General features: G+C 42.6%; 2 protein-coding genes across 3 annotated transcripts; one reads left to right on the forward strand and one right to left on the reverse strand.

Annotated features, from left to right (window-relative positions):
- Positions 1–2,097: 2,097 nt before the first annotated feature.
- Positions 2,098–10,586, forward strand: LOC119285627 (putative tRNA pseudouridine synthase). Of its 2 annotated transcripts, XM_037564960.1 has the most exons (7): positions 2,102–2,626; positions 2,729–2,764; positions 5,555–5,667; positions 5,774–5,922; positions 6,421–6,565; positions 8,330–8,749; positions 9,889–10,586. In XM_037564960.1, the coding sequence occupies exons 1-7, from the start codon at positions 2,341–2,343 to the stop codon at positions 10,318–10,320; spliced, it is 1,581 nt and encodes a 526-aa protein (XP_037420857.1). In that variant the 5' UTR covers positions 2,102–2,340; the 3' UTR covers positions 10,321–10,586. The 2 variants fall into 2 exon arrangements, with proteins under 2 accessions (XP_037420858.1, XP_037420857.1); XM_037564961.1 differs by lacking the exons at positions 5,774–5,922; positions 6,421–6,565 and having other exon boundaries at positions 2,098–2,626.
- A 1,782-nt stretch (positions 10,587–12,368) lies between these two features.
- On the reverse strand, positions 12,369–13,751 carry LOC119288838. Its single transcript, XM_037568367.1, has 4 exons — positions 13,581–13,751; positions 13,271–13,402; positions 12,801–12,974; positions 12,369–12,633 (listed from the first exon to the last, which is right to left on the reverse strand). Exons 1-4 carry the CDS (start codon positions 13,659–13,661, stop codon positions 12,538–12,540), a joined length of 483 nt encoding a protein of 160 aa, XP_037424264.1. The 5' UTR covers positions 13,662–13,751; the 3' UTR covers positions 12,369–12,537.
- Positions 13,752–25,458: the final 11,707 nt, after the last annotated feature.

Raw genomic sequence — 25,458 nt, forward strand, 5'->3', positions numbered from 1 at the left:
ATTGGCAGCGCGGCCTTCAAAAGTGAAGATACAATTGAAGGTTTTGCCCTATTCTTAATCTCACTAATAATTCTACCATAGGGTCCATTGCTACCTTTAGCAATATCATATGCAATTTGCTTTGAGTCTAAAGCAATGATGAAGCTGTTTAGTTGGAGATCCTCGACTAGAGAAAAGGCTTCTCAACGTGCAATGGCTTCTAACGTCGCGACGCCCCTTGTACCATGTATCACCAGGGAAGAACTACCCATAGAATTCCCATGTGCATCCCTACAGACATCAACTATTGATCACATGACATGGTTTTGTGAAGTGCTTGCATCCACATGGATTTTAGCAAACGCTGGAGGGGGGCCTTCGGGCGAGCAACCCTTGTAGAAACAGTCGGGTACCTGTCATCTTCTTCGATACAATCTCCAAGTCTGCCATGAACCTAACAATAAATTGGAATGTGGCTCATGGACTCTGATACATCTCTTCGTGAATTGCCTTTTTCCGTGCCCACCAAATTGCTCAAATATCCCTCTAGTTTAACAAACTCCGCATGTGATAATGAGTCTAACATGGCCAACAACCATTGTTTAGTGCTTGGCTCTGTAGTTTCGCACAAGTGTTCAACTAACTCCCTACCCACAAGAGCCTCATATACATCTTGACATAGAGCATTCCAGTAGTGAATGATCCCATGAGTCCTCGGCGCCAGAAAGTCCACACGTACATGTCGGGGACATTTTTCTATGAGCCCAAACATCCTCTGTGGGCAGGGATTGTCTCGCTAACCTCCACATAAACATCCTTACTTTCCTAGAACAAGAGTTTTCCACAGGAGCTTCCATGATGCAGCGTCACGGTCGGTGCTTGAGGAACCCGCCGTACCATCTATCCACGACCCTCTTAGAAACTTTGTATCTATCATCATCCTGTATGTAGATCTTACCGTGAATTGCCCGTTTTTCTCGAAGTTCCATGCCCAGGTGTCGCTCACATTGCTTGTGCATAGGGGAATCTGTAGTATGGCTGATATGTCTATAGGAAGGAAAGCTTCCTGTAGCTTTGTCAAGTCCCACCTTGCAAACGTATAACATATTAACTGAGATACTAACTCTCATGGGTTACTAGTTCGCCTCGCATATGGCCTCGTCATAACATCTCTAGGGATCCAATTATTAGACCAAATTTTTGTTGAATCACCATTAACAATCCACATGATCAAAACTTGTCTCAATATATCCCTCGAGCTCCTCTCTCACACTCTCTGGGCACCCCTTGCTGAAATAGATCGATGATTTATCATGATTGATCATTTCTCCCGAAGCCTGACAATATGTGTTCAACAATTGGTTAATCTCAGCACTAGCCTTGAAAAACAGCAGGCTGTCATCTGCGAATAATAAGTGGTTTACAGCCGAAGCAGCAACTCTAATTGCACTCAAGTTAAATGACTCGTCAATAGATTTCAAAAGGCATAAAAGGCCCTCTACCAAGAATAGGCATGAAGAAATTGGATCCTCATGTGTTTTTCCTTTTTTTAGACACCCTGTGTTTTCTTACACCTATGTTTTCTCCTTTTTTTTTCTGAGTAACACCTATGTTTTTCCTTTTTTCTTTTCGAGAATCACTTTTTTTAGGAGAAAGCTAAGCTTTATTGATGATAATCCACATGGAGTGGGATACAATTCCGATCGTGGGGATTAGCCAACCAGACGTGGCGTCCCGGACCGAGGGAAAGAGAGTGCTTAGCTAAACTATGGGCCTCGCCATTAACGGCTCGCCCTTTAAAAATAAAACTGCATCTAAAACTAGTAGCTCAAAGTTTTATCTCTGTAATGATGGATCCATAAGGACCTTGATTTTCTTTTCGTATATCTTCCACGATCTATTTGCAGTCTGAAGAGATTACGAAGTCTTGTACTAGCAAACCTTCCGCAAGGGCCATTGCTTTCCTGCACGCAATTGCTTCAAGAATGACAGGGTCTACCTATCCATCAATCACCAGTGAGGAGCTCCCAAGGTAGTTGCCCTGCTCATCTCGGCATATAGCAGCGGCAGAACCACCCCGGTACCGCCGGACCGCGCCGTCCATGTGAATTTTGGCAAAAACCCGTCGGAGGGGCCTTTGGCCTTGCATGTACCTGGCGAACTGCGTGAATTTTCGAGAATCACCTGTGTTTTTCCTATGCTGCGTTCCAAACAGGTCCTAAGCTTTGCCAGTGACATTAGAAGGCTTTAACTTCGAGCCCACTCTAATGCTAGGCCCAATGACTACTATTGCTCTCCGTTCACAGATCTAATCCGGCCTATACTAAAAAATAATAATCTAACCTTCCGCACTCCTCGCCCATGGCCGCCGCCGCCGCCGCCGCCACGACGTCGTCGTGGCTTCTCTGGAGACCCTTCTCTTCCACTATCTTCACACGGTGCACTAACCCTAGGTTCCTCCGTACCACCCTATGCTTCTCGCACTCTGCCTCCGCCCCCGCCCTCGGCGCCGCCTCTCTACAGCCAACCCCGCCTCATGCTCCTCCTACAACCTGCTCCAGCGATGGAGGTGGCGGGATGAGGTGGGAGTCTACGCGCAAGAAGAGGGTCGTGCTCCGCGTCGGCTACGTCGGCAGCGAGTACCGAGGTTATATGGGATGCCTTGCTCGTTGGTTTCTATCACTGTGATGCGTGCCGGGTTGGTCTTAGCTTGAGGCATTGATCCAGTGCATTGGTCTTTTTCTTCCAGGTCTTCAGAAGCAGCGAGATCTCAGCGCGGATTCAAGTAATCCCTTTTGTTTTGTTATAGCTTAGTTGATCTATGCGTTTGAGTTGTTGATATGTCAGTTGCTATTTATTTATTTATTTATTTATTGCGATTTGATGCTTGAATTTCAAAAATGCATTTTGGGGAAGTACATGTGTTTCATGTTAGTTGCATCCAATTGTCATCATTCGTTCTCTCTATGGGAACTTGGGATCTCTGCTTGGAATGTGACATATTCTTGCAATAAATAAAGTATGTTATTACCATTAGAGGAAATTGCACAAATACACAACATTTGGGGTTGAGGTAACAAAAAACTACAACTCTAAGGGATTTCAACAAAAAACCACAACTCTAGGACTAATCAGTAACAAAAAACACAAATTACTCCAATTTATCAATTAATGAGAAATATGACGTTCAGGTCTCATGTGTTAACAGCGTGTTTGGCAATATTTGGGAAGGGGAATGGGAGTTTAGATTAGGGAGTTGTATTGAGATTAGACGTGGGAGGAATCATTTTATTCTCTAATCCTCTGTTTGACGCATGATAGGAATTACTCCCTCCGTTCCAAAATAGATGACCCAACTTTGTATAGTACAAAGTTGGGTCATCTATTTTGGAATGGAGGGAGTATGTGTTAGCATTTGAGGAGAAATTGTATTCCCTTGTTTGGTTCGTGGGAATTGACGAGAGACTAGACAAGGGAAGTTAACGTAAGTTACGATGAAGGGTTAAGATTGACTCACTAAAACAATTCCCTTTCAACTCCCACACCCTCCCCTGTTTAATGAAACGGTGGGAGTTGGAGTCTCAAGTACCATGCCTATTCCCTTATGAATTCCCAATCTGCCTAACCAAACAATTTTTTTTTCAAGAAAACACAAAGGACCTTTGCGTTTCTTCATTGAAAAGATAGATGTTTAGTTACAATCATCTGAGGACGCACGAAGTACAGCATGATCAGTGCACGTCCCAAGTTTGTGGTAGCAGAAGCAGGAGGCCAGCTGCCCCGGCAGCTGCCCAAGAGCAGGCCTCGTCCTTGATTCTATCGAGAAGCGTATTGATGGATGGTATTGCGTTGTCGAAGACGCAGCTGTTCCTAGGCTTCCAAACCATCCAGGGCACGAGCAGCGCGACGGATTTCAGGGCTTTGTGAAGGATCAGTGGTGTGTTTTCCTTAGCATGCTTCCACCAGTCCATGAGTGAGGGCTCGCGGTTGGGTATTGGGGCTGGGATGCGAAGCCAGGCCAAGACCTCGTGCCATGCTTGGCGAGCGAAGGGGCATTCCAGCAGTAGGTGTCGGATCGTTTCCGGCTCTTGATCGCATAGGAGACAGCGAGGGTGATATTGCAGTCCAGGGTGGGCCAACCTCTCTGCAGTCCAGCAACGGTCCTGGTTGGCCAGCCAGTGAAAGAATTTGACTCTCGGCGGCGCCCAGCTTTTCCAGATAAGTTTCCAGGAGTAGCAGGCGGTCGATTCATGGAATGTGGCCAAGTAACAGGACTGTGCGCAGTAGGTGCCGCTCGCCGTCCATTTCCAGATCAGCTGGTCCGGGGCGGTGGAAGCTCGGTTTGCTGCATGATCTGCCATAGCTTCAGATACTGAGCGATCTCATGCAGGCCTAGGTTGCCGTGGATGTCGTGTGCCCAGGAGTTGCCATTGAGCCCGTCCGCCAGTGTTCTCGCCGTGCGCCGTCGCTTGGGAATGCAGCCGTAGAGATTGGGCAGGAGCTCGCGGACGTTGATCCACCGGTCCTCCCATAGCAGGGCGGTCAGTCCATTCCCGACGACCATGGAAGTGGATGCCCAGAACAGCGCGCGCTCCATGGGCGAGAACTGGAGGTCGAGCCCTTGCAACACTCGCTCGGGATCCGTTCTAGAGAACCATAACCAGCGCAGCTGCAGTGCGAGTCCGGCGCGTACGATGTCGCGCACGCCCAGACCCCCAAGCTCTATGGGGCAGCAGACGCCTAACCAAAAAATAGATTTGAAGTCTCGTACCTCTTCAATTCCCATTCCCTAGCTCTAATTACCCCCAACCAAACGCACTGTAAGTGACTAGACGGACGGCTTGGCTTGAGCCGAGCCAATTATAATATTCAAAGTAAGAAAATCAAAATTTCCAAAAAATCTTAATAAATTGAAAAAACTGAAAAGATTATAGTAAATCAGTCCATCTTCGTTGATCAATCTGGAAAATTTTAAGCCTATTTTACCTGGCCATTTTAAATTTTGGACATTTTCTGTATGAACGTGATGAGTTGACTTACAAAAACTCTCCAAACTTTACAATGGCTAAACAACATAGGCTAAAAATTCCCAGATTGATTAACGAAGATGGCTTGAATTGCTGGAATTGTTTCAGATCTTTTCAAGTTTTTCAAAGAAAAAAACATTTTCAAGGATTTATAATTTTTGTATTTTTTTAACTTTGAATATTATAATTTTTCCAGAGAGCTGAGCTTGGCTTGGCTTGGCTCAGCTCAAGTCAACTCGTCCCTCTAGTCACTTAACAAATGTTGTGTATTTGTGCAATTTCCTCTACCATTAACATGAAATACATTATACATGGCGTCATGCTTTGTTCTGTGGCATTATGGCAAGTTGATTATGAGAGTGATATTGGAAGTATATAACATGAATGCTATTTATGGGTGCACAAGTATAGTTATTCCACCAGGAATTCTATATGTTATTAATCAGATGCCAAAAAAGGGTGATTCTAAGTTGACCCTTGTTTCTATGTCAAGTATCATCATAGAGGATTAGTGAATGCTGATTAAACGTTCTCGTCTTCTTCTGTAGCCATTGAGTCAGTTTTGGAATCTGCCATCTTCAAGGCAGGGGGCATTCTTGAGAGTAATTATGGAAAGTTGCAAAAAGTTGGTTGGGAAAGGAGCAGCCGAACTGATAAAGGGGTAGGACTTGACAGTTTAACCTCTTGGATTTCCTAATTGAGTGAAAAAATATGTTTACTTTTGGCTAACAATGCTTTTATGCATGCTTAGTATGGACTAATTTCAGGTACATTCACTGGCTACAATGATCTCTCTTAAGATGGAAATCCCTGATCGAGCATGGGAGAAGGATCCTGATGGCATTGCTCTTGCGAACTTTATTAACTCAAATTTACCAGATAATATCAAAGTTTTCAGTATCTTGCCTGCTCAAAGGTACCGGGGATGTTTCTGGTGTCCCATGGTTAACTACTTAACTGTTAGAGTACGTAATGGGCCTAATGGCCTGGGCTGGCGGTATAGCCCGTTAGTCTTAGGGTTAATTAGAGATAAGGGTCGCTTGCTTAGGGGTCAAGTAAGCCTTGCTTGGGAGTCAAGTAACCTCTCTATATAAAGAGAGGAGATGTATCAATCTAATCAAGCAAGAATTAAGAAGGAAATCCCTTTCCTCTTGCCCGGCCGTTGGCAAAAGGCCCCCGGCCGGCCCTCTCGCGCCCTCCTTCTAGCAGCGCCATAACATTAACATATTATGCATAAGTGTATTGATTGAGAATGTGGGGATGCTGCCAGGATCTTATCTCGGTGAACACATGGTGGATGTTTTGTCTTATCAATTTTTCAGAAATGAAAATTTGTGGGGAACCCCTTAATTTGAAAACATATTATGCATAAACAACAACATTTTTCCATGACATGGTCTGCATTTGATCGTAGGAGTTTTGATGTAAGAAGGGAATGCTTGTACCGGGAGTACTTCTATCTTCTGCCTGCTGAAATAATTGGAATTAAAAGCAGTTGTAGCTCTGGAGAAGTGGAGGAGCACTTAATTGAATTCAATAACATACTGAAATGTTTTGAGGTAAATTTTTGATTAAATATGTCTTTTGTATGCTGTGGACTTGTTTGTGCAGAAGAACAGGGTTTGTGAATACTTCGATGAATCATCTGATAACAAACATATGCTGGGGGAGACATATTGATATAACTATATGATGAATAAGACTGACATAAGAGAGAAGATTACACTAGGGATAATCAGATCTGACCTGTTAGTCCACTAAATATGATCTGTACCCTGTCATCTTCCTGAATTTTCTTTGTTGCAGCCTATGATAACAAACACTGACATGGAAAACACCTGAGCAGTGCAAATTAACCATGAAAATCGGGATACTGGGGGTAATAGCATAATTTAGCAGGTTCAGTAGCTTCATTGTGGTCTAGTTTGTTACTTTCTACCTACTTTACCATTGAATGGACTTCAGCGACCAGTTAAACAATTTTAGGTGATCTGCCAGACAAAAATTGAAGTACAAGGTGACATTTCAGGCTGCAGGTGGGAGTGGATTTAAGTGGGACTAATTAGCCCATCCCACTTAAATTGCTTTAGTGGGATCCCATTGGATAGAAAAAATAATAATTGGGTTATCCCACTTAGCCCACCGGGAGCCCACCTTTCCCTATTAGCTAGCCAATCCCGATAGTTTCTCCTCCACTAAGGAATAGAGCGGGTGCTGCAGCGTGAGCCCATCGCCCCTGCCGATCATGCTGGTACTGCAACTTGCTCCCACCGCCACCGTCGATCAAGCTGCCGCCGCCGCACCCCCTGCTACTTCCTCTTGGCACCACGCCGCAAGGTGTAGCAGGTAGCTTCTTGGCCATAGCAAGCGAGTCGCCGACCATCCATGAGATGTGGCGGATGTTAGGCACCATGTAGTGGCCGGCGGCGGCGCACCTCGCCGTCCTTCTGGTACAAGAAGCCCTTCAGGCAGGTCTACTGATTGGTGATGTCTGCTGAGAGGACCGCCATGGCGTGTTCCATGGTCGGCTGCTGGCCGCGGAGGGCGACTGCAGGTCGGATGTGCTGGAAACGAGGTCGTCCATGCCTCCATGGTGGTCTCCAGGATACTCGATAACTTTGGATTGTGATTGCATTACATCTGAATTAGAGAGTACAGGCTGTACGTGCTAACTGAAGATTAGAGGTGGTGCGAGTCCTGGGGAGATTGTGGACAGGTGCGGCTTGACTGAGTCTTCAGTCTAATATCCATGTAGCCAGAGACAGCGACGTGGTCGCACGCGCTGACGGACCTCCCGTGAAAGCTAAATTAGTGTGTACTACTCCGTATGTTTCAGTCGTGCTTGCATTTGCTAAGTGGAGTCCCACTTGTTCCCACCTAATTTCTGTACGTTCTACCGGGATCTCTGGTTATTTCCACTTAATGTAATGGGATCAAGTGGGCTCAAGGTGGGACGCCCATGTATAATCCCACTTGCAGCCTGAGTGACATTAATAAAGCTGAACAACCGAGGACGTTTTGTTCAATGTAATCTTCGGTTATACAGTTTCCAGAATTAATATAAATCTGTAAATGACCTGCCCAACCAGGTCCAGGTGATATTTCCACATTTCACATTCCCCTCCCTGTCTAAGACAAATCATGCATATAACCCCAAGTGCAGGTATTTCTATGGGTCATTGCTGGATAAATTTTTGCCATGCGAATGATTACCATTTTTGTACAGCACATTTAAGGCAGATATGATCAGATAACAATTTTACCCATTCACTTTTCATTCAATTGTTTCTGCACAAGCTTCATTATACTGTTCCTACTTGCAGGGAAACCACCCATTTCATAATTACACTGCTCGTGCGAAGTATAGAAAAGTTCTAGCTGGAGCACACCGAAGGGCCAAAGAAACAAGCACAACAGCGCATTCCATCCCCTCCGAAATGGTTGCGGACAAAAGCACTTCTGGAGATGGAACCACTTCTGATATAGATGAGGAATACTTAAACTCTCCATCAATACTTGATTCTAGTGCACCAGAAGATAATTGTAATATGGATAATCCTGAACTTCCTGAGAGTCATGTGCAAATTCAAGCTAGATGGCTCCATGAGCCTAATGACAATGACAGACTAAGTGCATCACACTTCAGAGATATCCTCACCTGCTCATGTGGAGAGTTGCGGAGTTCATCAGGAGTTCAATTTGTGGAACTGATGATATGTGGAGCATCTTTTATGCTACATCAGGTATGCAGAGTCTATGAAGAAATACTCATCAATGAAAGCTAAATTCACAAGATGATGTTAATGTTTTTATAGACTTTCTTTCTAGGCTTAGTTATTTTTCTGTGTTGTCAATTGAATGGTATATTGGTAACAAAAATCCTAGACTTACGTGTTAAGCTTCATGCACTAGCTAACGCAACCAAAAGTCCGAACTGATGGAAAGGGCTAGTGCAATCCACATATACTGTAACACCCCCTCTCACGTGTGACGGGAAAGACAAGTCAACACGTGCAACCGGAAGAGAGCGACGGCGCGCGAAACTCACGTATGACTCAAGAGGCCTATACGTGGACACAAAGGGGGGCATCGGCAATTTTTAGATAAATTGCACAAACCAGGACTTGAACTCAAGACCTTAGCTCTGATACCATGTTAAGCTTCATGCACTAGCCAACGCAACCAAAAGTCCGAACTGATGGAAAGGGCTAGTGCAATCCACATATACTGTAACATTACGAACGATTTATATGTAAACTTATGGACTCCCTCGTCTCCTAATCAAAACTGCCCCCCCCCCCTCTGAATTTTAGGGGGTGGGCCCCGTGCCCCCCATTAATATCCAATGAAGGGCGGCCCCTTCACCCCGTAATTACTTGTAGATGTAGCAAAGCTCTATTGGTAATGCCCATTGCCTAATCCCTCTTCACTAACTAGCTCTCTTTTTTTTTTTGAGTGGTACTAACTAGCTCTCTCTAAGTTGGATATGTGGTTACTAAACAGTATTCCCTTCGTTCACAAATATAAGATCTTCTAACTTTTTTCTGAATCGGATGTATATAGGCACATTTTAGTGTGTTTGTTCACTCATATCAGTGCGTGTATACTGTATAGTGACTATAGTCCATATTGAAATATCCAAAACATCTTATATTTGTGAACGGAGGGAGTAGCATTCAGCATTTAGTGTCAATAAACTAGTCCTTTGTTAAATGTATGCATAACTAGTAGACTAGCTTAGTTCAGGTTTTAGGATGTAGAATTCATTGCTGATATACTAAACTAGCATGATGTTTGAGATGAATGTTTATCCTAACAGTAGAAGTATTATGCATACAGATCTCTGACTTTTCAGTGATGCTATTCCTTTTCTTGACCTCAGATCCGGAAAATGGTTGGTACCGCGGTGGCAGTGAAGCGTGGATTACTACCCAAAGATATTATAGAACTTTCGCTTGCAAAGTTTTCTCGCATCGTTTTACCAATCGCCCCATCCGAAGTTCTGATCCTCAGAGATAACAGTTTCTGCACAAGGAACAAGTACGGGAGTATTGTTCGGCCTGGCATCCAGTCAATTAATGAATCTGAAGAAATCAAGAAGGGTGTAATGGAATTCTACAAGGCGGCTCTTGTGCCTGAGCTAGCAAAATTCCTGGATGCATCCCTTCCTCCGTGGCAAGAATGGGTGGAGAACTTGGACCACTTCACCAGTATACCAGATCCTCAGCTGGATGAAGTTAGGACAGCTTATAGAGCATGGAAAGACGATTACGACCGGGTAAAAATGGCTCGAAAGAATACTGGCAGTGGCTAATTTGTCTTTATCAAGCTGATGACGAAGTGGATGAGGAACCAAACCACACACCCTTAAGTAATGTTTTTCTCAGGCAATCCTCCATACAGGAGCAATACTTTTTTGGGAGGCAATGCCGTTTATCTAACACTGTGAGAGCCTGAGCCATTCATTGACCAGACTAGGAAAACCTGCAGACTGTAAGTGTTGAATTTTTTGCTCCCCTTTCATCAAACTTGCCAAAAGTATTTTGATGCAATATCAAGGATTGGATTTGATTTGATTGAGTGCCTAGTTTTGTTCCCTCCTTACAAGTACGACCTCTGTTACGTCTTATATTTAGGAACAGAGGTTGTAGTATATAATTGTTTGTTTTACTATGGCGATGAAAAGTAGGGGTATTCATTAACCATTTTCAGCGGCCATTACCAATATGCAGTTTTCGTTGGTTGTCTTGATTTCATATAACCAGTCACCTATATACTATGTTAGTCGTTTACAAACATTATAATTTACGGTACATTTGGCCGTTGATTTGAAGCCTGATCCATGGCCATGGGTGAAGCGAGCGTCACATCATGAGTGGTGAGTCATGCATCCCGCCCGGGGCATGACCTGCTCAGAGTTTGAGTGCCCTGATTGTCGCCTCGTGAGCAACAGCACCCTTTATGTGTCCAAGGCTGGAACAGAGGCTACGGGCCAGGGGAGCACACACCCTGTATGTGTCCGTCCAAGGCCGCTGGAACAGAGGCTAGGGGCCAGGGGAGGTAGGATAGGGCCCGAGTCCGAGCCCGACGACGACAAGGGCGATGGCAGGGCCACACGTACATGGAGCCACGCGAAAATCCCTCTCGTGAGGCATAAGGGCGCCGGACTGGCTGCCAGTGCCAGTGCCGGTGCCGGACGGACAGACAGATAGACAGGGGAAGCCAACACAACACAAACACATGACATGACAAATGCGCGCCCGGAGGCGGTCTCTGGCTACGCTCTGGACGCCGGAGCTGGAAACTGTTACACTCATGCCCAGCTGGGCCTGGTAAATACTGATGCAGGTCAGGGCGTCGCGTGAAGCACACCCGTGTCATCTCTCACGGGTAGCCAGCCAGCTTAGTAGGAGTACGTACGTACTCCCTTCTGTCCTTTTTACTCTGTATATTAGGTTTGTCTGAAGTCAATCTCATCCAACTTTGACCAAGTTTATATAAAAAATTATAGACATTCACATAACAACACCAATATCATTAGATTCATCTTGGAATATATTTTCATATTATATTTATTAGATATTATAGATGTTAATAATTTCTAATATAAATTTGGTTAAACTTAGCAAAGTTTGACTTTCGGCAAATCCAATGTGTAGAGTAAAAAAGACCGGAGGGAGTATTAGCCAACGCACCAAGACAGCGGCCCTTGTGCTCCCTCCTCCTCGCCCCAATGCCATTGCCATCGGCCGACCTCACCCTCTCTACCTATCGTTGCCTTGGCATGCAGGTGTGAGGGTGACCGCGGGTTAAATCAATCAGCATGCACGGCCGGGCCTTCTCTCATTCGCTGCTTTCCTCTGTTTTTGGAACCTCGCCTTTTGCCCTTCCTCTTTTATTCAAACTATCTTGAGGGTTGCACACCTACTGTTGCTTACTATTCTACTCCTACTTGTGAAGCCATTGGGCTCCCTCCATATTCGTCTGCTTTCAGTCACTACAGATTAGATTCGGAGCCTAGCTAGCTAGAGCTTTATTATCTTTTTTTTCCCGGATAAGAGCTTTATTATCCATGCAACAACTGTTGTGCTCGTGCATCGCATGCATGCGTCGTCAGGCCCTGATGCATGATCTCATCAGGTTCATGGATGGAGGTGGACATGTACATCCTGCATTTTTTTTTTGAGAAAGAGTACATATATGATACGTACGACACAAGGCTCCAACCGTTTAGCTCTTAGCTTCCAGACCTCACAGCACATGCATGTGTTACATGATCAAGGCCTTAATCATGATGCATGCTTGGTCATATTATGCCCCGCCTTGCATGCATCATGACTAACAACATTACTCGATCGAGAATAGGCACCTCATCATTCATCCATCACCGGTAGACGAACAAGGAAGAAACGGTAGGGAGATATATGATATATATAGAGAGAGGGAGAATCAATAGACCAGATTAACCAATACTATATGTTATTGAGATGCTTGACGGTCCAGGGCGAGGGCGAGGATCTGCTAGCTTGCGCTATGTTTGCTTGTTGCCGCCGCCGCCGCTGTGCGAGGAGCAGGCCCGCAGCACGGCCTGCTTCACGACGTGCTCATCTACGTTCTCCACCAGGTTCTGCACGTTTGCATAGATAGAGTGGAAATCATCATCTGGCTTACATATATACAGTAGCTAATTTATTTTCTTCTTTTGGTCAGTCCGTATCATATATCAACAAAATATAAGACGTTTCTGTAGGCTAGTTATATATTTTGGTACATAGCGTATTAGCTTGTTGTTACCTCCCCTCCTATGGCTTCTAGGCGGAAAGTATCCGCGCAAGTGGCCGTGGCTTGGAGGACGCTGAGGCCCAACTCGTCGAAGGCCTCCAGGATGGAAACCAGAAGCCCCGGGCAGCTCTTGTCTGACAACACATTGACGAGGAACGACCCGTGTCCTAGGGTTTCAACGTTCACCTGCATGCGGGTACGTACCAGATCGATATAAATGCAGGGAGGGTTTTGGAAGCATTATGCATGTGTGTAGGAGCGGTCCTACATCTACATATGTATGTGTGTAGTGTACTACTGTTTCAATCCAAATCTCCCTGCCTTGTGTTAGCATGTGTGCTACTCTTTTACTCCCTCTGTAAAGAAAGAAATATAAGAGCGTTTAGATCACTACTTTTTAGTGATCTAAACACTCTTTATATTTCTTTACTCCCTCTTTACGGAGTATATAAGAAACAAATCAAGCATTCATGCGTACGTACCGTCGGGTAGGTGGTCTGTCTGCTGCACGAGTCTTGCGCCGCGCAAGCGATCTCCTGATTCAGCATCACCACCTTCTGCTTCAGCTCCTTGATGTACTTGGAGGCGTCCATGATTATGGACGTGTTGCTCAGCTGCAGCCACGCATCACATCCATCTACTTAATTAAGTTGCCCAGAAAGAAAGAGCTAGCTATCAGGCATGATGAAGATCGCACAACCAGCTCCTAGGCGAAAAAGGCATATACATATGTGGAGATTGCACAACTGGGACGGAAATTGAGAAACTAAGGGGAGGGGATGGATCAATTACAGCATGGGAGTGGGTGAGAGAGCGAAGGAGTTGCAGCTTCTCCTGCAGAGCTGCCGCTTTCTTGCGCTCCCTCGACATCATCTCTCTCTCGCACCGCAGCACAATCTCCCAGTAGAAGCGGGGCGAGAGAGACAGCAGAGAGGAAGAGAGAGTTTGTGGCTTAAGAGCATTGAACACCGAGAAAGGCGAGAAGGCTGGAGCTCCCTCTCCATATCTATATAGTGGTATCCCCGGTGGTCACTCACGTGACCTTCTGATTTCCATATTTACTTCTATTCCAGATTACTTGTTTTAAATTTGTCTAGATACACATGTAGCTAACCCTAAAACATATCTAGACACATTTGTATCTAAACAAATGTAGAACATAAGTAATTTGAAACAAAGGAAGTATGAATTATTGTTGCTATCTTCTCAATTCTCTTACTTAATACTTCCTCCGCCTAGAATATAAAATCATTTTGCAAGATATTACAGGGCGGAGGAAGTAATATCAAAAACATGTAGCCATCTCATCGATAGCCGCGCTCTCATGTTTTCATGTTCAGTTTCATTAAAACGCTAAAAAGTGTTTTTTCTTTTCTTAAAAAAGGTGTAAGACTCCGGTCTCTACATCTAGGCAGTGGCGGAGCCAGGGGACCAGCAGGGCCCTCCCCCCCCCCCCTCTAATATCTCTGATTTGTTATTAGTTTGAAGATGAACAGTGCAGAAATTAGGAAAAAAGACACATGCATAAATATAGTTTGGCCCCTCCAATCAAAATCTTGTGTCATTTGGCCTCCCTAATCTTAATTTCCTGGCTCTGCCACTGCATCTGGAAAATGCATGCAACCATTTTACTAATTATTCATAAAAACCTTACAAAGTAATACGTACATCTGAAGCTGTCATCTTGACAACATATGTCGCTACTCCTATCCACTCGATGAAGGAGTGTCGATAGTCCAAGCTGAATACCAAACAAATCTCTCACCACAGTCTAACATCTAAAACCGGAGGCCCCAACCAAGTCACATTGTCAGATCTGGGACACATAACACTCCGACGCACTCTCAGAAGTCGCCACCGCCATCTTTCACCGATCCATATTCAAAGTTGTACTGACGCATCGACCTTGTCAGGCCTAGTTGTCATCGACGCCATCACGACGCCAGACAATGCCACCATCCTGTGCTCGTCCATCATCACGCGCCCACCGCCGAGACCCCGTTGCTCCAAGCCGCCAAGACCCACCATTGTCGACGTGCCAGATGCCACGCCGCTCCTTCTTTGCAAACACACAAGCTGCCACTGTCCCATCCCCTGTATGTGCAGTTCCTCTAACCGAGCACCGGAACGCCCCGGGGGGCGCCTCCAAGAAGTGCATGACACACACAATGCCGCCACTAAAAAGTTGAATGCCACTTATTTCATTCTTGAACTTTTAACAGAAAAGCGTGAAAAACATATATAATTGTTTTTCTTTTGGTTGGCATGAGGTTGCCGACATGAAGATTACCCTTTTTTGGGGCAAATGACGGTTTTAATGTTTCATAACATCTGATACAAGCATAACAAGTTCACACTCTACTTGTGCATAGGTATAGGATGTACACAACCGACAACACACACGCACTAATGGAGGCAAAATACATAGCCACACATGACTAATATAGTTGGCCGTCTGCTCCAAGCGTAGACACAACCATAAGCATCGGTCAGGATTCCTGTTGCTAAAGAATATATCACGAATAACGCCACCATGTACACTGATAGATGCTGCAGCGGAGATGAGTTTTATTATTAAAAAGGACTCTTATAACTACCAAACGTTTAGATTTTAACAATAGGCAAGAACGATCCTTACTTCATTCTAATTATATACATTCATGCATTAAAATGATTAATTTTCCTTTCACGTGCACCCCTCTATCTAATTACATACATATATGCACTAGAGGATGAAAAGCTGATGTCATCCCAAATTTTTTCTTTTTTCAAACTTCAACATGTTTTGTAGCTCAAACCGTCGCTCTGTTTGAAAAACCGTCTTCACAAAAAAAATCGTCTCGACGAGATCTTCGAAACTAGATCCCATGATGGTATGTTTTGATAAAAAATATTTTGGACTAAAAGTTACCACATCTAGACTACATAAGTTATCACGTATGTCATACATAAGTTACCGTGTCATTTACACAAAAGTTTTCGAGGTATGTTTTCAATAAACTTTTATCTCAGGGTCAAAAAGTGATTATGACGTTTGCAGTGAGTTATCAACTTTGTTGTGTATATTACCATGTTACACAAAAGTTATCGGAATATGAGAAATTAAAGTAAGCACGCTATTCTAAATCGAAGTAAAGTCAAACTTTCTGTTTTTCAACAGTTTTCATTTCATTGGTCAAAAAATCATCGCGATATTTGTATATGAGTTATTAGCTCTCATGTGTGTGTATTATCATGTTGTTTACACATGAGTTATTGGGAAGTATTTTTTATCAAATTTTTTCCTTGGTCAGAAAGTTACCATGTCTGGATTAGGTAAGTTATCAGCTCTGTTGTATGTATATTACCATGTTATTTACAGACAAGTTATTAGGGCATGTTTTCAACAAACTTTTATCTCGGGGTCAAAAGTTATCGTGGGTGTAGTGAGTTATCAACTTTACTGTGTGTACAATACCGTGCTATTTGCACACAAAGTACCCCCCCGGTTCACCTAAGTATAGGGTATGCAATGGTTCTATTACCATGATATTCACGGTTATCATGGTGTTTGTACCTAAGTTATCAGGACCGGGAACTTATATTATCATGCTATTTACCCTAAAAAGTTACGAGAGTATGTTTTCAACAAATTTTTTTTCATGGGTCAAAATTATCGTGGTGTTTGCACCTAAGTTATCAGGTCTGGGAACCTATATTACCATGTATTTATACAAATGCTACCGGAGTATGTTTTCAAACAACTTTTTTACATGGGTCACAGTTATTGCGGTGTTTGTATCTAAGTTATCATGTTCGGGAGCGTATATTATCATGTTATTTACACGAGAAAATATCAGTGGTATGTTTCAAAATAAACACGAGTCAAAGTTATCGTGTTGTTTGTATCTAAGTTATCAAGACTGGGAGCCTATATTATCATGATATTTACACAAAAAGTTATCAGAGTATGTTTTCAACAACAACAAAATCACGGATCAAAGTTATCGTAGTGTTTTTACCTAAGTTATCATGTTCGGGAGTCTACATTACCATGTTATTTACGTTGTACTCCCTCCGTCCCATAATGTAAGACGTTTCTTGACACTACTGCTACCTCTTGAGCACTGCGTTGGTTTTCCCCCGAAGAGGAAGGGATGATGCAGCAAAGTAGCGTAAGTATTTCCCTCAGTTTTTGAGAACCAAGGTATCAATCCAGTAGGAGGCTACGCGCGAGTCCCTCGCACCTGCACAAAACAAGTAAATCCTCGCAACCAATGCAAATAGGGGTTGTCAATCCCTATAGGGCCACTTACGGGAGTGAGATCTGATAGATATGATAAGATAATATTTTTGATATTTTTATGATAAAAGATGCAAAGTAAAATAAAGGCAAAGTAAATAGCGAAGGAAATAACTAAGTAGTAGGAGATCAATATGATAAAGATAGATCCGGGGGCCATAGGTTTCACTAGTGGTTTCTCTCGAGAGCATAAGTATTCTACGATGGGTGAACAAATTACTGTTGACCAATTGACAGAATTGAGCATAGTTATGAGAATATCTAGGTATGATCATGTATATAGGCATCACGTCCGAGACAAGTAGACTGACTCCTTCCTGCATCTACTACTATTACTCCACTTATCGACCGCTATCCAGCATGCATCTAGAGTATTAAGTTAAAAACAGAGTAACGCCTTAAGCAAGATGACATAATGTAGAGGGATAAACTCATGCAATATGAAGAAAACCCCATCTTGTTATCCTCGATGGCAACAATACAATACGTGCCTTGTTGCCCTTACTGTCACTGGGAAAGGACACCGCAAGATTGAACCCAAAGCTAAGCACTTCTCCCGTTGCAAGAAAGATCAATCTAGTAGGCCAAACCAAACTGATAATTCGAAGAGACTTGCAAAGATAACCAATCATACATAAAAGAATCCAGAGAAGATTCAAATATTATTCATAGGTAGACTTGATCATGAACCCACAATTCATCGGTCTCAACAAACACACCGCAAAAAGAAGATTACATCGAATAGATCTCCACAAGAGAGGGGGAGAATATTGTATTGAGATCCAAAAAGAGAGAAGAAGTCATCTAGCTACTAACTATGGACCCGTAGGTCTGAGGTAAACTACTCACACTTCATTAGAGAGGCTATGGTGTTGATGTAGAAGCCCTCCGTGATCGATGCCCCCTCCGGCGGAGCTCCGGAACAGGCCCCAAGATGGGATCTCGTGGATACAGAAATTTACGGCGGTGGAATTAGGGTTTTGGCTCCGTTCTGATCGTTTGGGGGTACGTGGATATATATAGGAGGAATGAGTACGTCGGTGGAGCAACAGGGGGCCCACGAGGGTGGAGGGCGCGCCTAGGGTAGGCAGTCACGCCCCCTACCTTGTGGCCTCCTATTTTATTTCTTGACGTAGGGTCCAAGTCTCTCTGGTCTTATTCGTTGAGAAAATCACGTTCCTGAAGGTTTCATTTCGTTTGGACTCCGTTTGATATTCTTTTTCTTCGAAACCCTAAAACAGACAAAAACGGCAATTCTGGGCTGGGCCTCCGGTTAATAGGTTAGTCCCAAAAATAATATAAAAGTGGATAATAAAGCCCAATAATATCCAAAACAGTAGATAATATAGCATGGAGCAATCAAAAATTATAGATACGTTGGAGACGTATCAAGCATCCCCAAGCTTAATTCTTGCTCGTCCTCGAGTAGGTAAATGATAAAAACAGAATTTTTGATGCGGAGTGCTACTTGGCATAATTTTAATGTAATTATTCTTAATTGTGGTATGAATATTTAGATCCGAAAGATTCAAGACAAAAGTTCATATTGACATAAAAATAATAATACTTCAAGCATACTAACAAAGCAATTATGTCATCTCAAAATAACATGGCTAAAGAAAGTTATCCGTACAAAATCATATAGTCTGGCTATGCTCTATCTTCACCACACAAAATATTTAAATCATGCACAACCCCGATGACAAGCCAAGCAATTGTTTCATACTTTTGACATTCTCAAAACTTTTTCAATCTTCACGCAATATATGAGCGTGAGCCATGGATATAGCACTATAGGTGGAATAGAGTGGTGGTTGTGGAGAAGACAAAAAGGGGGAAGATAGTTTCACATCAACTAGGCGTATCAACGGACCATGGAGATGACCATTGATACGTCTCCAACGTATCTACTTTTCCAAACACTTTTGCCCTTATTTTGGACTCTAACTTGCATGATTTGAATGGAACTAACCCGACCTAACGATGTTTTCAGCAGAATTACCATGGTGTTATTTATGTGCAGGAGCAAACGTTCACGGAATGACCTGAAACTTCACGGAAACACTTTTCAGAAAATAAGAAAAATACCTGCCAAAGATGAAGGCCAGGGGGCCACCACCTTGCCACGAGGGTGGGGGGCGCGCCCCCTACCTCGTGGGCCCCCTATTGCCTCTCCGACTCCAACTCCACCTCAATATATTGAGTTTCGGGGAGAAAAAATCAGAGAGAAGAAATCATCGCGTTTTACGATACGGAGCCGCCGCCAAGCCCTAAAACCTCTCGGGAGGGCTGATCTGGAGTCCGTTCGGGGCTCCGGAGAGGGGAATTCATCGCCATCGTAATCATCAACCATTCTCCTTCACCAATTTCATGATGCTCACCTCCGTGCGTGAGTGATTCCATCGTAGGCTTGCTGGATGGTGATGGGTTGGATGGGATCTATCATGTAATTAAGTTAGTTTTGTTAGGGTTTGATCCCTAGTATCCACTATGTTCTGAGATTAATGTTGCTATGACTTTGCTATGCTTAATGCTTGTCACTAGGGCCCGAGTGCCATGATTTCAGATCTAAACCTATTATGTTTTCATCAATATATGAGTGTTCTTGATCCTATCTTGCAAGTCTATAGTCACCTATTATGTGTTATGATCCGTTAACCCCGAAGTGACAATAATCGGGATACTTACCGATGATGACCGTAGTTTGAGGAGTTCATGTATTCACTATGTGTTAATGCTTTGTTCCGGTTCTCTATTAAAAGGAGGCCTTAATATCCCTTAGTTTCCGTAAAGACCCCGCTGCCACAGGAGGGTAGGACAAAAGATGTCATGCAAGTTCTTTTCCATAAGCACGTATGACTATATTCGGAATACATGCCTACATTATATCAACGAACTGGAGCTAGTTCTGTGTCACCCTAGGTTATGACTGTTACATGATGAACCGCATCTGTCATAATTCTCTATCACTGATCCATTGCCTACGAGCTTTCCATATATTGTTCTTCGCTTATTTACTTTTCCGTTGCTATTGCTATCATCACTACAAAATACCAAAACACTACTTTTACTACTGTTATCTTTTGCTACCGTTACCACTACTATCATATTACTTTGCTACTAAACACTTTGCTGCAGATATTAAGTTTTCAGGTGTGGTTGAATTGACAACTCAGCTGCTAATACTTGAGAATATTGTTTGGGCCCCCTTGTGTTGAATCAATAAATTTGGGTTGAATACTCTACCCTCGAAAACTGTTGCGATCTCCTATACTTGTGGGTTATCAAGACTATTTTCTGGCGCCGTTGCCGGGGAGCATAGCTCTATTCTTTGAGTCACTTGGGATATATATCTGCTTATCATTATGAAGAACTTGAGAGATCCAAAAACCAAGATCTATCCCTCAACTACGAGGGGAGGTAAGGAACTGCCATCTAGCTCCGCACTTGATTCACCTTCTATTTTGAGTAAGCTTGCGACACCTACACCTGCTTCTGCTATTCGTTCTGATATGTCACATGTTATTGATGATGCCACTTCTGTTATGCATGATACTTATGATGAAACTACCTCTATGCCTGATACTACTATGCCACTTAGTGCTTTTCTTGATGAACAACTTACTAGGGCTAGAGAAATTGAAAATATTGCATCTGATGATACTGATGAAAGTGATGATGAAGAACCACATGCTATTCCTAAGGGTTATGTTTTTGATCAAGATGCTTCTTTAGCTATTTTAGCTTGCAGAAATAGAACTGAACTTAAAAAATTATTAGCTAAATGGAGTAAGCAATCTCTAAATGCTAGAATGAAACCTGACCCTGCTTTTGCTACTTCACCTATCTTTGTTACTGATAAGGATTATGAATTCTCTGTTGATCCTGATATAATTACTTTGGTTGAATCTGATTCTTTTCATGGTTATGAATCTGAAACTGTTGTGGCACATCTTACTAAACTGAATGATATAGCCACCCTGTTCACTAAAGATGAGAGAACTCGCTACTTTTATATCCTTAAAATATTTCCATTCTCATTAAAGGGTGATGCTAAGATATGGTTTAATTCTCTTGATCCTGGTTGTGTGCGTAGTCCCCAGGATATGATTTATTACTTCTCTGCTATATATTTCCCTGCTCATAAGAAACAAGTTGTTGTAAGGGATATATATAATTTTGTGCAAATTGAAGAAGAGAGTCTCCCACAAGCTTGGGGAGGCTTCTCCAATTACTTAATGCTTTGCCTGATCATCCTCTTAAGAAAAATGAAATACTTGATATCTTTTATAATGGGCTAACCGATGCCTCCAGAGATTACCTGAATAGTTGTGCTGGTTCTGTTTTCAGGGAAAGAACACCGGATGAAGCTGAAATTCTATTGAATAATATGTTGACAAATGAAAATAATTGGACACCTCTGGAGCCAATTCCTAAACCTATTCCTAAACCAACTTCGAAGAAGAGGGGTATTCTATTTCTCAGTCCTGAAGATATGCAAGAGGCAAAGAAATCTATGAAAGAAAAGGGTATTAAAGCTGAAGATGTTAAGAATTTACCTCCTATTGAAGATATACATGGTCTTAATTTACTGCCTGCTGAAGAAACATATAATCTTAATCCATTACCTATTGAAGAAACTCATGGTCTTGATAACCCGACACAGGTAGTAAAGGTAAATTCTCTCTATAGATATGATAAAGCTGTAATCCGATTTACTAAAATTGCTAGTCCATGCTTAGATGAGTTTGATAAATTTATGGCTAAGCAAGAAGATTTTAATGCTTATTTTGATAGACAATTAAAATACAATTCAAATATGCTTGGACACTTGGATGATTATATGGCAAATGTCAAAGGTGAACTTAAACTTATTAGTAAACATGCTTCTATGGTTACCGCTCAAGTAGAACAAGTACTTAAAGCTCAAAATGATTTGCTCAATGAATTGAATAGTAAAGATAATGAAATGCTGTTAGATTTATGACTAGAGGTGGTAAAATGACTCAGGAACCTTTGTATCCTGAAGGCCATCCTAAGAGAATTGAGCAAGATGCTCAAAGAAATAATTTAGATGCACCTAGTTCTTCTAAAAAGAAGAAAAAGAAAAATGATAGGACTTTGCATGCTTCTAGTGATCCTATTGTTGAAACACCTGAGAATCCAAATGATATTTCTATTTCTGATGCTGAAACACAACCTGGTAATGAACCTGAAACTAGTGATAATGCTAATAATAATGTTCATGATGATGCTCAACCTAGTAATGATAATGATATATAAATTGAACCTGCTGTTGATCTTGATAACCCACAATCAAAGAATCAACGTTATGATAAGAAATACTTTGTTGCTAGGAAATATGGTAAAGAAAGAGAGCCTTGGGTTCAGAAACCCATGCCCTTTCCTCCCAAACCATCCAAGAAAAAGGATGATGAGGATTTTGAGCACTTTGCTGAAATGATTAGACCTATCTTTTTGCATATGCGATTAACTGATATGCTCAAAACCAATCCTTATGCTAAGTACATGAAAGATATTATTACAAATAAAAGAAAGATACCGGAAGCTGAAATTTCCACCATGCTTGCTAATTACACTTTTAAGGGTGGAATACCAAAGAAACTTGGAGATCCAGGAGTACCCACTATACCATCCTCCATTAAAAGAAATTATGTTAAAACTGCTTTATGTAATCTTGGAGCCGGTGTTAGTGTTATGCCCCTCTCTTTATATCGTAGACTTGATTTGAATAAGTTGACACCTACTATAATATCTTTGCAAATGGCTGATAAATCAACTGCTATACCTGTCGGTATTTGTGAGGATGTGCCTGTTGTAGTTGCAAATGTTACTTTTAACGGACTTTGTTATTCTTGATATTCCCGAGGACGATAGTATGTCTATTATTCTTGGAAGACCCTTTTTGAATACTGCAGGGGCTGTTATTGATTGCACTAAAGGCAATGTCACTTTTCATGTTAATGGTAATGAGCATACGGTACACTTTCCGAGGAAACAACCTCAAATTCATAGTATCAACTCTATTGGAAAATTTTCATCAATTATATTTGGAGGTTTTGAATTTCATCTTCCCACTGTCAAGAAGAAATATGATATTCTTATTATTGGGGATGTGCATATCCCCGTTGAGATAACATAGTGTTATTCGAAATTTCTCCGGTTCCATGTTATTCGGAATGAGTTCGTTAGCAAGACTTGATCAACCTTGTTAGTGGATTCCTTTTGATGACCATGAGATGGATGAAACTAGAAGGCACAACCTTCTATACCCCACTTTTACTTTCTCTTATTTATATTAAATAAAATAAAAATAAATATTTTTTCGTCTGTTATCTGATTATCCGTGCAATATAAAAATACCTCGAAAATAAAAGTTCTCCAAATGCCCTGAAAATTAAATATGATTTTTCTAGAATATTTGAGGATTTATGGAACTGAGAACACACCAGGGGGGCCAACCACCTGCCCACGAGGGTGGAGGGCGCGCCCCCTGCCTCGTGGCCCACGGTGGCCCTCCTCCACTTATTCCTGCACCCACACACTTCATCTTCCTCCCACAAACACGAATAACCAGCTCAAACCTGAGTTCAAGCTCGTTTTGCTGCCATTTTCGATCTCCTTGCTCAAAACACCTCTCACAAAACTACTTGGGGAGATTGTTCCTTGGTATGTGACTCCTCCATTGGTCCGATTAGTTTTTGTTCTAGTGCTTTATTCATTGCAAATTTTTGCTGCTTAGGTGACCCTGTTCTTGAGCTTGCATGTCAAATTTATATGGTCAAAAGTAGTTTTGATGCATGATATAGGCCCTAGACACTTGTAGGAGTAGTTACTATCAATATTATTGAGTTTGGTTTACTTTTATTTTGAAGTTACTAAAAATTTCAGAATTTTTTAGAAAATGATGAGGAGACTTTTGAGGGGCTCATCGAGCCAAAGCTCGAAGGAACAGGCACCGAAGCCTAAGTATAATCTGCCTCGCACCGCGGAGGTTCGGGCATGTGAATGGCCTTCTGAGGATTTCTTAAGAGCAGCCGAGATTTATGAAGATTTTCATGAATTGGCTCAGATTGCAGGCCTTGCCGCTTTCCTCCACAACCAATGCAATCAGTATCTCTTGCTCACAAATACCTTTGTGCAAAACTTTCATTTCCATTCTAGGAACTCACCACCGACAGTGGAGTTTTATTTATATCATGAGCACAAGGAGATGTCACTTTATGATTTCTGTCAGATTTGTTTAGTCCCTTTTGAGGGCTGATACGTCTCCAACGTATCTATAATTTTTGATTGCTCCATGCTATATTATCTACTGTTTTGGGCAATATTGGGCTTTATTTTCCACTTTTATATTATTTTTGGGACTAACCTATTGTAACGCCCTCGATGCGGCTATATCTCCCACGTGTCGAAGCACGACTTAGAGGCATAACCGCATTGAAAGCAATGTCGCAAGTGAGGTAATCTTCACACAACCCATGTAATAAAATAGGGGAAGAAGTTACATAGTTGGCTTACAATCGCCACTTCACACAATTACATGAACAAAGCATTACATCATCCAAATACAATCAAGGTCCGACTACGGAACCAAAATAAAAGAAGAACCCCAAATGCGACAAGGTCCCCGATCGACCCCAACTGGGCTCCACTACTGATCAACTGGAAACGGGACAACACAAAGGACAAGATCTTCATTGAGCTCCTCCTGAGATTGGTTGCGTCACCCGCACGGTTCAACGGCACCTGCAACCTGGTTTTGGAAGTATCTGTGAGCCACAGGGACTTAGCAATCTCGCACCCTCGCGATCAAGACTATTTAAGCTTATGGGTAAGGTAAAAGGTATGAGGTGAAGCTGCATCAAGCGACTAGCATATATGGTGGCTAACATACGCAAATGAGAACGAGAAGAGAAGGCAAAGCACGGTCGATAAAAGTATGATTAAGAAGTGATCCTAAACAACCTACGTCAAACATAACTCCAACACCGTGTTCGCTTCCCGGACTCCGCCGAAAAGAGACCATCATGGTTACACACGCAGTTGACTCATTTTAATTAAGTTAAGGTTCAAGTTATCTACAACCGGACATTAACAAATTCCCATCTGTCCATAACCGCGGGCATGGCTTTCGAAAGTTCAAATCCCTGCAGGGGTGTCCCAACTTAGCCCATCACAAGCTCTCACGGTCAACGAAGGAATAGACCTCCTCCCGAGACATTCCGATCAGACTCGGTATCCCGGTTCTACAAGACATTTCGACAGGGTAAAACTAAACCAGCAACACCGCCCGAATGTGCCGACAAATCCCGATAGGAGCTGCACATATCTCTTTCTCAGGGCACACTCAGATGAGCCAGACGT

The sequence above is a fragment of the Triticum dicoccoides genome, chromosome 4A, assembly GCF_002162155.2.
Source record: "Triticum dicoccoides isolate Atlit2015 ecotype Zavitan chromosome 4A, WEW_v2.0, whole genome shotgun sequence".
NCBI lineage: Eukaryota > Viridiplantae > Streptophyta > Magnoliopsida > Poales > Poaceae > Triticum > Triticum dicoccoides.

Bases quoted from the DNA above. Each gene is read 5' to 3' on its own strand.
- LOC119288838 (XM_037568367.1), bottom strand. From the start codon at position 13,661: ATGATGTCGAGGGAGCGCAAGAAAGCGGCAGCTCTGCAGGAGAAGCTG. The intron at 13,403-13,580 runs GTAATTGATCCA...GCGTGGCTGCAG, and splicing joins CTCTCACCCACTCCCATGCT to CTGAGCAACACGTCCATAAT. The intron at 12,634-12,800 runs GTAACAACAAGC...GCAAACGTGCAG, and splicing joins TAGAAGCCATAGGAGGGGAG to AACCTGGTGGAGAACGTAGA.
- LOC119285627 (XM_037564960.1), top strand. From the start codon at position 2,341: ATGGCCGCCGCCGCCGCCGCCGCCACGACGTCGTCGTGGCTTCTCTGG. The intron at 6,566-8,329 runs GTAAATTTTTGA...TCCTACTTGCAG, and splicing joins ACATACTGAAATGTTTTGAG to GGAAACCACCCATTTCATAA. The intron at 8,750-9,888 runs GTATGCAGAGTC...TCTTGACCTCAG, and splicing joins CATCTTTTATGCTACATCAG to ATCCGGAAAATGGTTGGTAC.